At 44.4% G+C, this 15,590-nt stretch overlaps 1 protein-coding gene across 1 annotated transcript in view; it reads right to left on the bottom strand.

The window, feature by feature from the left end:
* Positions 1–15,209, bottom strand: part of LDLRAP1 (low density lipoprotein receptor adaptor protein 1) — a 331,488-nt gene extending 316,279 nt beyond the window's left edge. The window contains exon 1 of the mRNA XM_086957685.1: positions 14,936–15,209. Coding sequence (XP_086813811.1) covers positions 14,936–15,020 — 85 coding nt within the window. The 5' untranslated portion in view covers positions 15,021–15,209. The remainder of the gene's footprint in view (positions 1–14,935) is intronic.
* Positions 15,210–15,590: the final 381 nt, after the last annotated feature.

Below are 15,590 nucleotides of genomic sequence, written 5' to 3' on the forward strand. Positions count from 1 at the left end.
CGAGGGAAGGAGTAATTCCTTTTGCGACTCTACAGGAGCAATATGATTTGGGGGACACAGAGCTTTACAGGTACATACAGGTCAGACACACACTACAAGCGGCGATTCCGCCAGACACATCCCCACCAGAATCCTCCCCTCTAGAAGACCGCCTACTCACTGACTACTTACAGGAAGGGGCGACATCGATGACATACCGTAAATTGATTAATAATATGCCTGACCCACTGGGGAAACTGAAAGACAAATGGATGTTGGAGGTGGGTGATCTAGACGAAACAGAGTGGAACGCAGCCATGGCGTCCCCACGTGAAGCAGGCATATCTTCCAAATTCCGCCTGGTACAGTTAAAGATGCTGCATAGGATTTACTACACTCGCACGACATTACACAAACTGCACAGGGCTGATCATCCTTATTGTCTCAGAGGTTGCGGGGCAGAAGGCTCGTTTATACACACGATCTGGGAATGTCCACTGATTGTTAGTTATTGGCAACGAGTTTTGCGCACCATAGCCCAAACACTGCACACCTCACTTACTCTAGACCCGCGGATGTGCCTGCTGAATGTCTGGGGGCCGACCGACCTCACCTTTAATGCAGAACATGGACTACAGTGGGGTTGGTGACGGCGAAACGGGATATAGCACAGACGTGGGGGGTCGGCTGATCTCCCCACACTGGCTCAGTGGATCCGCAACATGGACATGCTCATGCTGACTGAAAGGGCGGTGTATAAACTGAGGGATAATCCGCGTAAATGGAACGGGGTCTGGCAGCCCTGAAACTCCTATAGGGGGGACATATGTGAACCACTGGATGAGGACGATCTTGAGGGAAATGAGAGCGAAGAAGACCACTGATTGGGTATGAGGATGATTGTTGGGCGATATACATGGGAGCGGAATGGACTTGCGTTGGGAGGTTGGCATGGGAGGGTGGAATGGGGCGCGGGGCATAGGAACGTCTGATTGATCCCTCTATAGATAGACTGTGATGCAAGATACTGAAGACACTACCTCACTTACATGCCGAGTTATGTGTGCACTTTTACTGGTTTAAGTTTCTTAATTGCAAAACACTAGAAAAAACACAAAATGCAAACTGTAATTTTTACGATACATGTATATTCCTTTTCATCAAGTCACCCGGATCGCCGGGTTCACAACGTAACTTCGGGGTGATGTTACACCATCTGCCGTTTCCCATTTATTTTGTATTCTGAAGAGACCCTACGAATGTATATGGATATGTGACTGATGATGCCAATGATACTATTTCTGTTTTGCAACAAAAAAAAAAACTTTAAAAAAAAAAACTCAAACCGATACATTTGGTTTAATCGGATTCAGGGGGAATGAGAGGTAAAGAAGGATTAGGAAATTTAACTATCCTTGCATGGTTGTAAAGTGACAATATTTGGTTGTTCAAGAGGATCCAAAAACAGCCCAATCCAAGCCAGATTTGCAGGATGACCACTGACTAGATTAAGGTCTTCATTTTACGCAAGAGTATCTTGAATTGATAGCATGAAATCTGTCACATACGGCATTTGTGGAACAATCTGTGGAAAATTCCCTGCCATGCCTTGATATACAATCACGAGCAACAATTAGGACTACTGTATCCTAGGGCAGTGGTCTTCAAACTTTGTATTGGAGCACCCCCCCCCACTGGGGAAACAAAACTAATCAGGCCCCCTCAGAATTTCACAATTATGCTATTAAATGTATCTATTAAAAGTATACAAGTGGCTGGGGGTTTTGAAGAATATTTGGAGTCTCTTCCCCTCTTACACATACTCCCAGCTAGCATATAAGCGGCAAAATATGTTAATGATGGCCAATAATTCTTCTTTTGGCCAAAGCCTGGAGCCTCTTCTCTCTGCTTTACTACTAAAGGCTTTCAGTGCCATTGGAAAACTGTTGATGCTTTGCATGCACCTCTATCGACATAAAAATGTTAGAAGTTTACAACGAGAAATGTAAACAGTTGAAATTATGCTGCTTGACGAAATTCTTATGACACAACTATGTTTTAAAACACAGAATATGGTCCACGTTATTTAACACAAAATATTCATTCACTGGTTCAAATAATATTCGAATTGAAGGTTACTAAATCAACTGCTGAGCACATTTCAAGGTAATACTCAACTCCTTTTCTGTATTGCTCTCAATAGTAAAAATCAAAAACCATGCAGGTGAAGGATAAGATATCCCAGAATGCACAGTCTTTGCGAGGGATTAAAATTAAATTTAAAAAAAAGACAATATTTAGATTACACTTCTAGTATTAAGGTATCTGGCCAACATCCTATGGCTGCATGAGAACACATACCCTTGGTCTTATCTTTTGGTTCCACTGCAAATTCAACTAATAAATAAAAACAGTGTAGTGCAGGTGTGTGACTACATCGGGAATATGTAGGGCCACCGTAATTGTGGTTGCGGCATTTTGTACATTATTTTGAATTTGCCATTTAAACTATCTGCGGCATACTCTCCAGATTTTAACAAAAACAAATGTGTGAACCATGTTGCTGTGCACGGGAAAACCCTTCAAAACGATTGATTAGCCACCTACCTTTTCCATATGGTTGGTTTTGGATGTTAGGCTGGTACTAGTGACGTAAAACCTTGGCCTACTGTTAAACTGCATAAAAATTACAGCCGTAGCATCACAAAACATAACACAATTTCCCTTTTATTGCCTCATAAGTCTAGTAGCCCTGTACATATGTATTACTGGTAGTTGCCTGACTTGCAAGTCACTCACAACCTGCCACCCGTTTTACTAAGTCAGTCATCCTCACTGGGCTCAAAGGACAAAATCTGCCTACCTTTCGATTCCCTCAAGTCACAGAATGTCGAGAAAACACACTTTTCGTGCCTTTAGAATGGCGCCTGAGGGCCTAGAGCAACCACGTTATAATCGGGGCAAAACACATGAGGGGAATGATACAAACACTGGGAGTGCTAATCACACACGGCTGCAGGTTTGACAACATCTGCAACACTGGTGGAAGATATTTAGAAATCTTCACAATGTGATATCAAAGGCAAACCCAATTGTGCCGTGTAGATATAACGGTGCATGTGTTAAAGTGCAGCGCTAGCGCCTTACAATTTTAAGTTAGAGCGGTTCAGTTAAAAAATAAATAAAAGCGCTTAAAACCAAACAATTACCAACAAATGTTTCCGAAGCAGCAAGCAGGAGATGTTGGGGTAAGTCACAGGAAAATTAAGGGAACTGGGTCTCGAGGCAGAGCCCTGCACCCACGATTGTCGAGGTGGCACAAACAAGCGCGGCAGGGAGGGCTGCACGATTCCCTTGCGAGAGCGATAATTGCTACCATATGGTAGTGCTCGCTCCCACAAGTGAATAGCCAGACGGGCACGCGTTGCCATTGAAGGCAATGAAACGCGTGCACGTTTTTGGCTGAAAAGCCGAAGCTACAGCCAAAGGTCTTTTTGACTATGCAGCGCATGCGGGCTGCGTAGGCGAGACCTAAAAATGAAAACCGTTTAATAAAAAGGAAAGTGACACATGGAGCTACGATGCATGAGGACCCCACTGAGCTGCAGTTTCATACGAAATATTTCAGCTATACAGGCAGATCTTAAGCACATGCAAGCTGGTTTACAAAGCACCAATGAACATTCAAATAGAGACACACAAAAATGTTAATTAGGATTTTTCAGATATCTTTGCTTAATTGTGCACGGTCCTGTGGTTCAAAAATTAAAGCCCGAGGAAGAGGAGAGGGACATCCAAGCGCTATAGGCTTTGCACAGGTTCCGTTGGTAGGGGCACACTTCCTGCGTAGCTCTTTCGCTCACATGCCCCCAACCTAGTTGCTTCCTGATGTCAACGGAAGGAGGTGGCACAGACTCAGAGCTACAGTGCAGTAATGTTACTTAAGGCGAGAGAGCTAGAATCTTCCTGTTGGTGGCAGGTGGTGTCCCCTCCACTCTCCTGACTGAAAAGGCGTGTGGCAGCGGATAGGGTAGTGAGCCTAAAGGAGGGTTAAGGGGGAAGAACTGTCCCTTCATTCTTCTCTCACTAACTCCTGGGTAGTGTCCGGTGGTGAGGGTAGAGATTATACTTCGTGCCCATTTGATGGTTTACATCAAGATAAATGAACGGGACCTTGTGGTCGAGGAGGGGAGATGCGTCACTGAACATTCGATACTGGACTCCTTCCTGCAGAGATCATTTTTGGTGATGGGGAGAGCTGGTCTCCATGTCAAAGGTAGCCATAGCACAAGCCTCAGCGAGCACCTTTAAGAGAAAGATCCATCAGCACTCACTGGCACCTCACTATAATTAATCACTTCTAGAAAACGGCAAATCGAGATAGACGCCCATTCAAATATTGGCCTCCAGTTCCCATTCATAAGGGACAAGTGCTGCCTACGAAGTTCGTAGGTGGCCTGCTTCTATAATGAACACAGAATGATATGCCTATTGCCACGGAACGAGATAGATGTGACGGGTGGGGGTCCGATGGGAGTGGAGGATTCTGGGAGGAGTTTTACACTAGTCTATAATTAACATATGAGGTGAGCAGCGAGGGGGCGGCAGTCTGGGGAAAATTACACGCTAAAACAGACCTAAGAAAACAGACAGCCCAGCAGCGAGAGTAGGGAGCAAAGGCAGGAGACCGACGTGGAGGAAGGCAATGAACTGCATAAAGCAGAGTAAGGAGGCGGGAACACAGCAGAAATAGGCACAGGGGGGGAAAGCAGAGTTTGGTGAAGATGGAGGGAGTGATTTAAGGGGCCTAGAAAATGTACAGGGGGTGAAAATGACCAGGCGAGGGCAGGAAAGGTAACAAAAGGAACAAGCATTTACAATGCAATGGTTTTGCCTTTGTTAAAGTTAGAGCTTTTGGCATTGCTCTTGACATTATTTTTATTTATGTTTTTTGTAAACATAAATAAATAATCTCTTGCCCCTCTTCATGAATGATGATTCTTTAAAAGATGTCGGTATTTGTCTAACAAGGTTCCTTTTAAAGTTAAACTGACTGCTTGGAGCTAAGGAGTGGGTGTTCCCCATTGAAGGCGATTCACTTCTGCGGTTCTGGGGAGAAGCCGTTCAATTACTGGTTGCAGGGCACCATTTATGTATTTTGTCATTTATGTTTCTGCTGCATGCAATGCTTAATTTGAACCAGTGGTTGACGGTGGGGCCCACAGGCTCATTTTTGCAGACCGGCACTTATTTTCTTGCATCAGACATTTACTGAGAGCAAGAGAGGGGAAAATTCACAAAAAGGAAAGAAGGAGGAAGAGAAAGAAAGAAAAACATTGCAAAGGGATAAAAGCAGGAACCTGCAAGAGTTGCACTTTACAAATACTGACTAAGATACAGGGGGCGGGAGTGCCACGTGGTGGATTAGAGAGGCATGAGCTGGATTTAACACTACGAAGCCTTGGTGAACGACATTTAATAGCGCAGGCCACAGACATCCGAGCAGAGCTTTGGGAGCCCGCACCGATTCTTTTACAAAATAAGCACTGGCTGCATGTGGTTGGATGACGCCATAATGTTCTTAGAAGTCTTCAAAGCTTTGAGCCTGTAGGTATATGTACACAGAGCTATACACACACACACAGAGCTCCTCCTCTACACACATTGACAGGCTTTGTATACACAGCTACATACACACACAGCTACAGACATGCACAGTTATACAGACAGACACAGTTACACACACACACAGTATTATACAAACATAGCATTACACACAGACAGCATCACTCAGCTCCTGGACACATCTGCACGCATACACAGCTACAGACCCACACATACACATAGAGCATCATACACACATACACAGCATGACTTAGCTCTTGTACACATATAGCAACATACACAGCATGACTTAGCTCTTGTTAACATGGATTGTATGCATTATTATTAGTCAAGATGGAGGCTCTGGGTCAATCCAAAAATATATTTAAGCTTTTGGTATTCTCTGAGGCAACGTCCCCATCTCAGCTAAATACAGAGCACTGCCCCTGGTCACATCTTATGCTCTTAGCAAGAAAGAACTGCCTCAGGTCATGGTCTTTGCTGGACTTGTGTCTCAGTAAATTATTGTGGTTTTGTTGCCCCATGTAGTACACTCTGGGAAACTTGTGAACTTCGGGTTCTATCCCTTGTGCAACAGAGTGACTAGGTTTACTGGCTGCGTCAGGTGCTCAGCTGTGAACAAACGCCATATGATACGCCAGGTTGCCGCATGCTTTGGGCCATAGGGGTCACTCCCTTCAAACTTATGTGAATCGGTTGACTCCGCATCTGGACTATTCAAAACTGAAAAGGTAATTGCAAAGTTGATTAGTTGTTTCAGGCCAATGTACCTCGTGGTTAGTGCGCCCTAGCTGCAGAGGGACATGAAGTGTCCAGCCATAACGATATGCCCTTGGCGCCTCGTGGCAGAAGCTGCAGCGGACTGGCGCTTCAAGGGTTCATACTAGCGCCGGCTTCATGCTCCAGGTTCTAAGGCACTAGGGGCTAGGGCCTCTAACGTTAACACTTAGTTGCCTCAGGCACCAAGTGATAAGCACCTTGAAAGGTTAACACAGACTTGTGTGCCTCCTGTCCTGGTTCTCTAGGAGACTCGTGAACGGTCTTAACAGCCCTGGCACCTCAGGCCCTGGCACGTCAAAGTTAAGTCTCTTTGCTTGTCTGCCCCCTGGATATGCAGGTACGCGCGCCTCGCAAGTGAATGTTTTCTGGCTTCCTCGTGCCCAGAATGTGCAGAATGTGCCAGGACAGGTTCTTCCAGTCCTAGAGGAAGAGCTGGGAAGTCTGCGGTGCCACTCCCAGGCTTGCCGCTGAACTCTGCCTCCCCTTTGAACGGCCCGAAAGACGTGCTCCGCTCCGCCCCGCGACCTAATCATGTGCACCTGGGAGAGCAGGAAGGCAGGTGCACGGAGAGCGGGGGGGGGGGGGCAGGGGCGGGAACAAACACGCAGAGCAGGAAGGCAGGTGCCGGCAATGCCGGACCAGATTCGGGGGCGTTCCCGGCTTTCAGCTGACGTCTCGTGACTTCGGCAAAAGCCAAAGAATCTCGGGAACGCCCCCGTGTCTGGTTCGGCATTGATGGACAGGCCCCTCGTCCAATGGCTAGCCTCCATTTATGGAGCTAGCCAATCGGAGGAGGGGGCGTATCCCAACCCACACACACAACTCAAGAGGTTTTTTGGCACATGCGCAAAGCGCATGGCCAGTCAAAACCTAAAAAGGAGGGGAAAAGGGGCTCGGCCAAGGTATTCTGCACGCAAGTTTAAAATTAAGACAGTGTCCGACTTGCAAGCGTTTGTGCAGGGGTGGGAGGTAGGAACAAAACCAGACTAGCAGCGAGGGATGGAAACTGGTGGCCGGAAGAGAACACAGGACTGACAGAAAAAACATAGTGCCTACCGACTAATGAATCCCACTGTGTAACGCCACAAGTGAAAGATCCAGTCTGGGTGGGCCGTCCCAAAAGGAGACAGGGCGGTAAGAAGGAGGGACTAAGAAGCTTCCTTTTCAATCAGAAGCCAGCGTCTAGCCACCCAATCAAAAACATGGGCAGGGCTTCTTCAAGTCCCCTTCGGAAAGCGTACAGACGACAATAAGCCTCGCAGAGCGAGGAGCGCATGTGAGCTAGGTCTGCGAGACCTAAACAACGAACACAAAAACCCAGATCATTTTAGATCACTCATTTGAAACTGGCAACTAAAGACACCTCTTCTGTTTTTTTAAATGTCACTTTAGTAAATTCTACGTTCAATTACCTCTATTAGTGAAAAGGATACATATAATAGATTAAACTGTATTTAAAAAGGTACAAGTCACTGATAATATTGTGGGGAGTTCCAAATAGAGGAAAATTGTGTAAAGTTTCACATCTTCATAATGCAGTAGTACCATTCCTTGACTGGCGTTTTATTACATGTCGGGCATGATTGGAGGTTTACAACTGCGCCCGTAATTTTTTGTTTTCCTTTTTTTTTTAAATGTACAGTCATAGGAACTTCAAACATTCATTTTGCAGAGATAAAAAAAAAGTACACAAGAATGTGCGGTTTGTACAGACTGTATGCAGTTGCTTTTTGTCATCTAACACAGGAAAGCGTGTACTGTTTTTGATGCACAACCGAGACAGGACCAGCAAGGTGAAGGGTGTCGCACGAGAAATGACTTCCTGGGATATTGTCCATGCTAATTAGTCCCAACACCATTATTGGACTTGTTCTCTACTCTCCCTCTTCAAAAGTGGATAAACTTAGAGTCTGGTGGTACAGAAAATTCATAAGTCACTTTGTTAATTGGTTTATTGCATTCTGTCAGTCATTTCTGACTGAAGTGAGGCATACAGGTCAGGGCATCACACAGGCCGCATGCAACCTCTAGATTCACTGGACCTACTCATATGACATGAGCCCCACCAATAACCTGGTAAAAATTGACAAACGAAGTTGTGGTCTTGGTCCAGTTCAAGTTAACCAAATGGACAGACACCAGACAAGAATGCTTTGTAAAGAGAAAGCTGAGGACAGGAAAGTTTGCCGATTGACAAAAATCGTTAAGTAAGCCCTTCCTGTCTTTTTGCGTCTGCTGCAACCAGCTCAAGGTCACAAGACAAGTGCTTCCATTGTAGTTACCAGACATCCTGCATTTGTTAGAAAAGTCTCAGGTTATAATCATTTGGCCCACCAGTCAACTGAATGCAGCATGCCCGCGCCACCTCCTTCACCCACACCTGCCCTGGACCCCTCCACAGAGGTAGGCAAAGTTTAATGAGCGCCAGCAAAAGGATTCTGTATGAAGACGGAAGGCCTTCGAAGATTGTGCATTACAATTCAAGCAAATTTCTGAACAGCAGGTCGCTTTTCAAAAGACCAGGTGCCACCCTGTGAACAAAGATGGTCACACTCTGCCAACTTTGCGGTCTATTTGACGAAAGCTTGTTGCATTTTCTTGTGCATCTACCCAGCCATACACTCCTAAAGGTAGAAACTACTCTGCCTCACTTTCCGGGCACTTAACATACAATCTTGCCGTTTTGCAGTGCTGACATTACTAAACAGCAAATATATTCAGCTTCCCTGCAGGGCTGCCAAGTTATTCTACAAGTGAACACTTTACTTCCATCAATTCAGCCACAGGGAACCTTGAAGTGAGGATCTTGGCTCCCGCCAATTGAACTGTGCCTCAATCCCTTCGCATTGCTGAATAAAAAAAAATAAATCCTCTGATAAAATCCACAGAGCACTTGGACTATAGCTACGTTGAGACTACTGCATTTTTTTTTTACAGGAATGAAATTAAGAATATTAATTTTTTTAAACTTTAAACAATTTTCTTACCCAGATCTTTTATGTAAATTGCACTGATTTCCATTAATCTGCTAAATAAATATATTATTACTTTACGATATCTGAAATGGAGGATTAAAGTAAAACACTAAATAAAACATAGGCCACTGCAAGCCCCACAATTTATGGGCATCACATTGAAAAATCCTCAATCAACGCTGCTAACATTCAAGGAACCGCCTCATTGCCATAGCAGCGGTGGCCGCGTCAAGTATAGACTTTTATTCTCGGTCTTTATAAATTGCGTTTCTTTCCATTAATGTGCTGGACTATGCAAACGTGCTCCCGCCACCCCAGACTGGTTCTTCTCTTTGTGTCAGCTACCCTTTCCCTGGACTACTCACTGAGGGATTGGTCAACTTCATCCTCGGAGACACATCGTATTAGCGTATTAATCTTGCCTCCCCTCAAATCAGCCTTCCTCAACTGCGGAGGCACCTTCAGGCTGGGTGCACGCCCCCTCCCGATTAGCCCCCCTCAATTGACAGAGGTGTTTTTTCATATAGGAGAACATGATCGGGCGCTTTAGCGGATGCAAGAGCAGCCTTATAAGTCGATGGAAGGTTTTCCTCTTCCAATAAACATTCTCTTTTTGGCAGTGTCAAGTACAGCGAAATATGTTATTTATGCACAATAACTTCATCCCTGAAAGGATATCCTAGAGTGGAAAAATCCTTACTTACAGTCATGGAGTCTTGTATGGACTACTCCAATTTCACCATTTTGGGGGACTTTTAATTTCCATTTAGAATGCATTGATAGTACAGACACAAATATCTTAATAGACAGTATAAATGGCCTAGGACTTAAAGAAAATTGTCACTGAGCCCACACACATTGGAACACATACTTTGGATGTTCTCTACACCAACTACACAGATCAAGTTTACAAACACAATTCAAAGTCCTGAACAGATCACAATGCTGTCTTTTGAAGTACTTCTTAACGGTTCTCCCATTAAAGTCCAGAACAGTAAGAGGACCGGCATATTACGCCCCTGGAGGAATATAAATAGCCCATATCTGGAAGATACTTTACGATCAGTCCCCTCAGACACAGATCCTGATCAAGCAGCATTACATTTCAGCTGCTGGATTGACTCGGCAGTAATTAAACTAGCCCCTGAAAGACATACACTCACTGGGAAAAGGTAATCATCCGCCCCTTGGTACACTGGGGAGCTAAAAGATTTAAAGAAAATCTGCAGAGCTAAAGCACGGTACTGGAGTAAGTAATACTCTAAAACAGGGAGGAAAATAAAAAATAAAAAAAAAGTGCAATGAGGGACTAAAAGTACAAAGAAGCTATAATCTGTGCAAAATCCTGTTTCTCCTCCAAGAAAATTATGGTCTCCAAAAATACAGCCAGAGAACTTTAAGACAGTTTCTAACCTAGCCAATTTTGGAAATGGCCAGTAGTTCTGTCCTACAAGGCAGTTCTGTGACTAACTAGCAGAGATTTCACACGACAAAGTGGTCAAGGTCTACGACGAGTTCTCAAAGAGAGTCAGGTCAGATGAGCCAAATAAGGACAGGGAAAATACGCAAGCCTGCTTACAAGAATTAAGTCCCCCCTCACATCGGATAGAGTGGAGAAGATTATACTCTCAAATAAGTCAGGATCCTCTCTTGATCCTGGCCCTGTCAGTTTTCCACATGGCTCCAAACATAATCACTAACTACCTAACACCTCTTCTTAATATACTTGACTCAGGACACTTTCCTGCCACTTGGAAGAAATCCCTGGTTAAACCCATCCTCAAAAAAAAAAAAACCAACTCTTGAACCCAACGAGAGTAGCAATTATCGTCCCATTACCGGCCTACCATTTCCATCAAAAATCTTGGAAAAAGCCCTAAAATGAATAACTGCTATCATTCGTAGAGATCAACAAAATACTTTTTTTAAGTTTCAAAAGGAGTTTATTGAAATACAGATTGTAATACATAAATTTATAGAATATACTTGACCCATCGCAACACGGTTTTCGACCGAGGCACAGTACTGAATCCGCATTGACCACCGCTACAGAATACATAAGTGTCCAACTTGACCCGGGGAGGCGGGGAGAAGCCATACTGATTCTAATGGACTTGTTGGCCGCTTTCGATACGGTCGACCACCACATACTTATCTAACGACTGGCCAAAATAGGAATCTTAGACAAAGCCTCAGACATTCTTCAGTCGTACTTAACCGATTGAGAACAATCCACATTGAGGAAAGACCACAAATCGCACCCATACGTGTTGCCAGGTGGGGCCCCCCAGGAATCATCACTTTCCCCAACCCTGTTTAACGTGTACGTCACACAGTTGGCAAATCTCATACGATCCCATGGCTTCACGGCCATCTGTTATGCAGACGGCAAGCAATTAGTAGATTCCTAATCTTCCAAACCAGACACTGTGGCAGTAAGCTTTAATGCCTGCATGAGCCATATCAGTTGAATGCAAGACAACTGCCTGAAGTTAAACACCGGTAAAATGGAAGTGGTTACGTTTGGAAGAGATATCTCCCTCCGGAATTCTACTTGGTGGCCGGATATAGCTGGGCTTTGCCCTCAGCTGGTAACACTCAAAAACCTTGGATTTTTCCAGATACCTTCCTGGACCCTGTGGGACAACCACATCCAAGGTTCTTCATCAATACGTGGAGTTAGAGGCATGGAAACGTTTGAGACTCTGGCAAATGTCAAGACTTCCAGTAACAATTCTTGGCTTCATCAGCAAAGCAAGCTCCGACTCCAATCAGAGAAACAATTTCACATGGGGCAGATGGTCTCTGTAGTGCATGGAACAGGACCTGGTTCATGTTTCAGCAAATACCACCTTTGTGGCAACCTTTCTAGCTTCCTTATTAGCAGATTGTCTCTTTTGGAACAGAAAAACTGACTGTTTAGCTGTTTCGGGTGGCCATTTTCCATTAGCAAATAACCCGATGGGAGAACATCCTTTAGTGTAAAAGTTACTACAAGGTGTCAGATTTTCTATGCCACCCCAACCCACATATTCCTCACTATGGAGTTTATTGGTAGCTCTGATGCCCCTTCAATCTTGGGCAGCCAATGATGAGCTGTGATGCATACAGCTTTCAGCAAAATTGGCTTAACTCCTTCATTAGGAGTGATGACAGTATCTGATGTATGTGCACTGGATTTACCAGGTATATTGTTTTATTCCAGAGGGTGTCTCCTCTGTCATTTCTAAAAGAACGGCTGCATCAGGCAGGTGTTCTTCCTGGGCTTCACAGGGGATCCAAAACGTTTTATAGTTACGCTTTTGCACCAAAGAAAGTGCCACAGAGGATCCTTTAAAAGAGGCAGAAATTAAGTCATCAATTTTTGTAGCTTATTTAGTAAGAGGCAACATAACAGTCTGAAGTGCTTAACCTGGGAGCACGGGTTAAAGACATTATGCGCTTGGCAGACTGGTCTTCATATTCTACATTCAAGGAGTTCTACTTAACGCAAGTAACCAATTTTCTTTGGTTGTTGATCAGCTTTGAACTTGTGACATAGAAGTGAAACCTTCCTAAGATTAGTAACCAACAATGTTCAATTCTATTAAGGGCAGGTAGGTGAGGATTATCCCATCTGCCTAGCTAATCGGATGACCGTCTTCAGAAACTTGGATTATATAAAATGACATTTTAAAAAACTTTTACCACCAAACTTAAGTTATCAGGGAGTTTTTTTTTTTAGTAAGAACGTAAACAGTTATTACTTGAATCAGTTTCAGATCAAAACCCGTAGCAGATGAAAGACAAGAGCCTTCAGTGGTCCGCACAGCAAGAAAAAGATGCAGTTCCTTGAATGTTTGCAGTGTCCACTGTGATTAGGATTAGTTACCGACCTTAAAAAATTATATATTATTTAACAGGGATAATACTTTGTTGGCGAACACGGCAAGTCATTCTGTGCCACTGGGTAAACTTGTAGTCCTACTTCTATGTTAGTGAAGCGTGACTATTTGTAGTGTATTAAATCTCGTCATCCTACAATGTTGACATTTTAGTCTAAGCAGTCTACAAGCTTCATTGCTTTGGCTCTACAAAAGAGTCAACGAATAGATATAAAATAAATATTGAGAACGGTCTTGCCACTCACTCTTTCACGGGGACCTGACCGAGATCTGTACATATACTTTGTAGGCAAATTACAAGAAGTGTAACTAAGTATCTCAGAATAAACGTGGGTGTAAAATGTGCTGCTTTCCTAACCAGCGCTGCTGCTGAAGCGTGCTTCCGACTCTAGCTGTTTTTCTCGGCTCCGCCCTTTTGCTGACAAGCCGTTTCCTGCGAGAGTTAAAGGGCTGCCAAAAAAACCCGGTGGGCGGCGATTTTCAAGATGCCTGGCCGTGTATGAAGCGAAAACATTTAATAACAAAGACGGGGGCTGGGTAAACTGCGGAGAACACCAAAGCAGACCTTAAACACTGAAAAATAAGTCACCCGCACATGTCACAGGTACACCGGGCCTTAATTGAATATATATATATATGAAAATTGCAGTAATTGCTTTTTAATGCAACAGCACTATGCATACAGGAGCTATTGAAAGTCCCAGAAATAATTGTTGATAAAAAAAAATAACAAAAATAAAACTTGACTCTAAAGCTACCACAACATGTCACGCGATTGACATTAATACACCTTTAAACACGTCTTTGTTATGGTTAGGAAACGTTAGTCATTGCATTTAATTCGAGGGTAAAGAGGTTTACTAGCTTTAGCTGCATACACAGCTTTCTCACTAACCGTATGAAAGAGCAATAGATTTAAAGGCATCTTGTCGAATGATACAGCAGCCACGTGGCCAGTTTTCTAATGGGACACCTGCCAGCATATGTTTTACAGTTTACACCAAGCCGTTGCCACTAGTTTGCGACAAACTACATGTCCCAAAATGCAGGGTGAAGCGGCTTAAGTGGGGTTTTACGTGGCACAACACATTACTTTAATATATAGAAAAGAATATTTTATAAAAGGAGCCTTAATAGGAGAACATTTTGCAACAGCAAAAAATGTACATTTGTATTTGAGGTGTAAAGAGGGGGAAAGCAAAAATAGAAGCTTTAGCGTTTGATAGTGTGCGTGTCACAAAGTACGTACGGTGTCAAGTAGGTAAAAGTTAAAATGTGGCAAGTAGTTGAATTACTCTAATGTCACGAGTTCTAAAACGCTCTTCGACCCATAAAGAAAGGCAAAAACGCCAAGACCTCGAAATAATAATTATAGAACAAAAGCAGTGATGTCATTCTTAAGCAGTCAGAAGGCAGGTGTGAGCAGTTAGCCAATTTCTGTTTTCTATGTTATAAATCTCGGTCTCCTCAGGATTTTCCCCGCTTAAGTACGGGTATGTTTTTTTTTAGAACTACAAGTACCAGAATGCAAATGGAATCAACTCAGACTGGCGCGCGGGGTAGGCACTACATACCGACTCGAATAAGCGAGGTACATAAACAGCCTCTACGAATATAAACACGGCGTATCACAAAGGGCGAGGGGATTAAACCCTGCGGTTTTGCAGATTTCAATACATTTCGAAAACTTACTCTTGTGCTTGCCGCCTCCCCAGGACTGCTTGGCCAGGCTGGGGCTTCTGATAATAGCCCTGCCCGCAGACTTTAAGGCGTCCATAACTGTCTGAGGGAAGGCGAGATCTCAACACAGGGAGCTAGCACTTATCAGCTCCCACAAACTTTTCCAGTCAGAGTCGAAGACTTTTCGCGTCGGTGGGCCTGGGAGGAGGTATTTATGTAAATATGTGCGTCTCATGACCGCTGGCCCTGCCTCCCGCCTTCCACGCCGCGCGCGGTGAGTGAGGGGGCGGAGTTGAGCCAGGGGCTGGAGCAGTACACATTGAAAAGTAGCATAGGTGGTAAATTTCACAGGCAGGGCGTTGCCGAGTACGGGAGTAGCGCTGGACGCAATCAGAGAACCACTTGAAACAGGGCGAGGGGCGCATGAGGGAACTGGCGGAGTCAGTGCAACTGCTGGGCTTCACAGGTTGGGTCGTGTGCAGGCAGCAAAAAGCACTGAAGATATAAAACGCTACACTCAGTCAGTTGTAGGACGCACCATAAAACGTGGAGCAGACCAGTCAGGTAAAGCACGTGACTGGAGCAGCCATGCAGGGGACATAGCATTGCTACTAGGGGCGCATCCAGGCCTAGACTTCAGGAGGAGGGGGAGGGGAGGAGTACTTTA

Source organism: Lissotriton vulgaris, chromosome 2_1 (assembly GCF_964263255.1).
Source record: "Lissotriton vulgaris chromosome 2_1, aLisVul1.2, whole genome shotgun sequence".
Taxonomy (NCBI): domain Eukaryota; kingdom Metazoa; phylum Chordata; class Amphibia; order Caudata; family Salamandridae; genus Lissotriton; species Lissotriton vulgaris.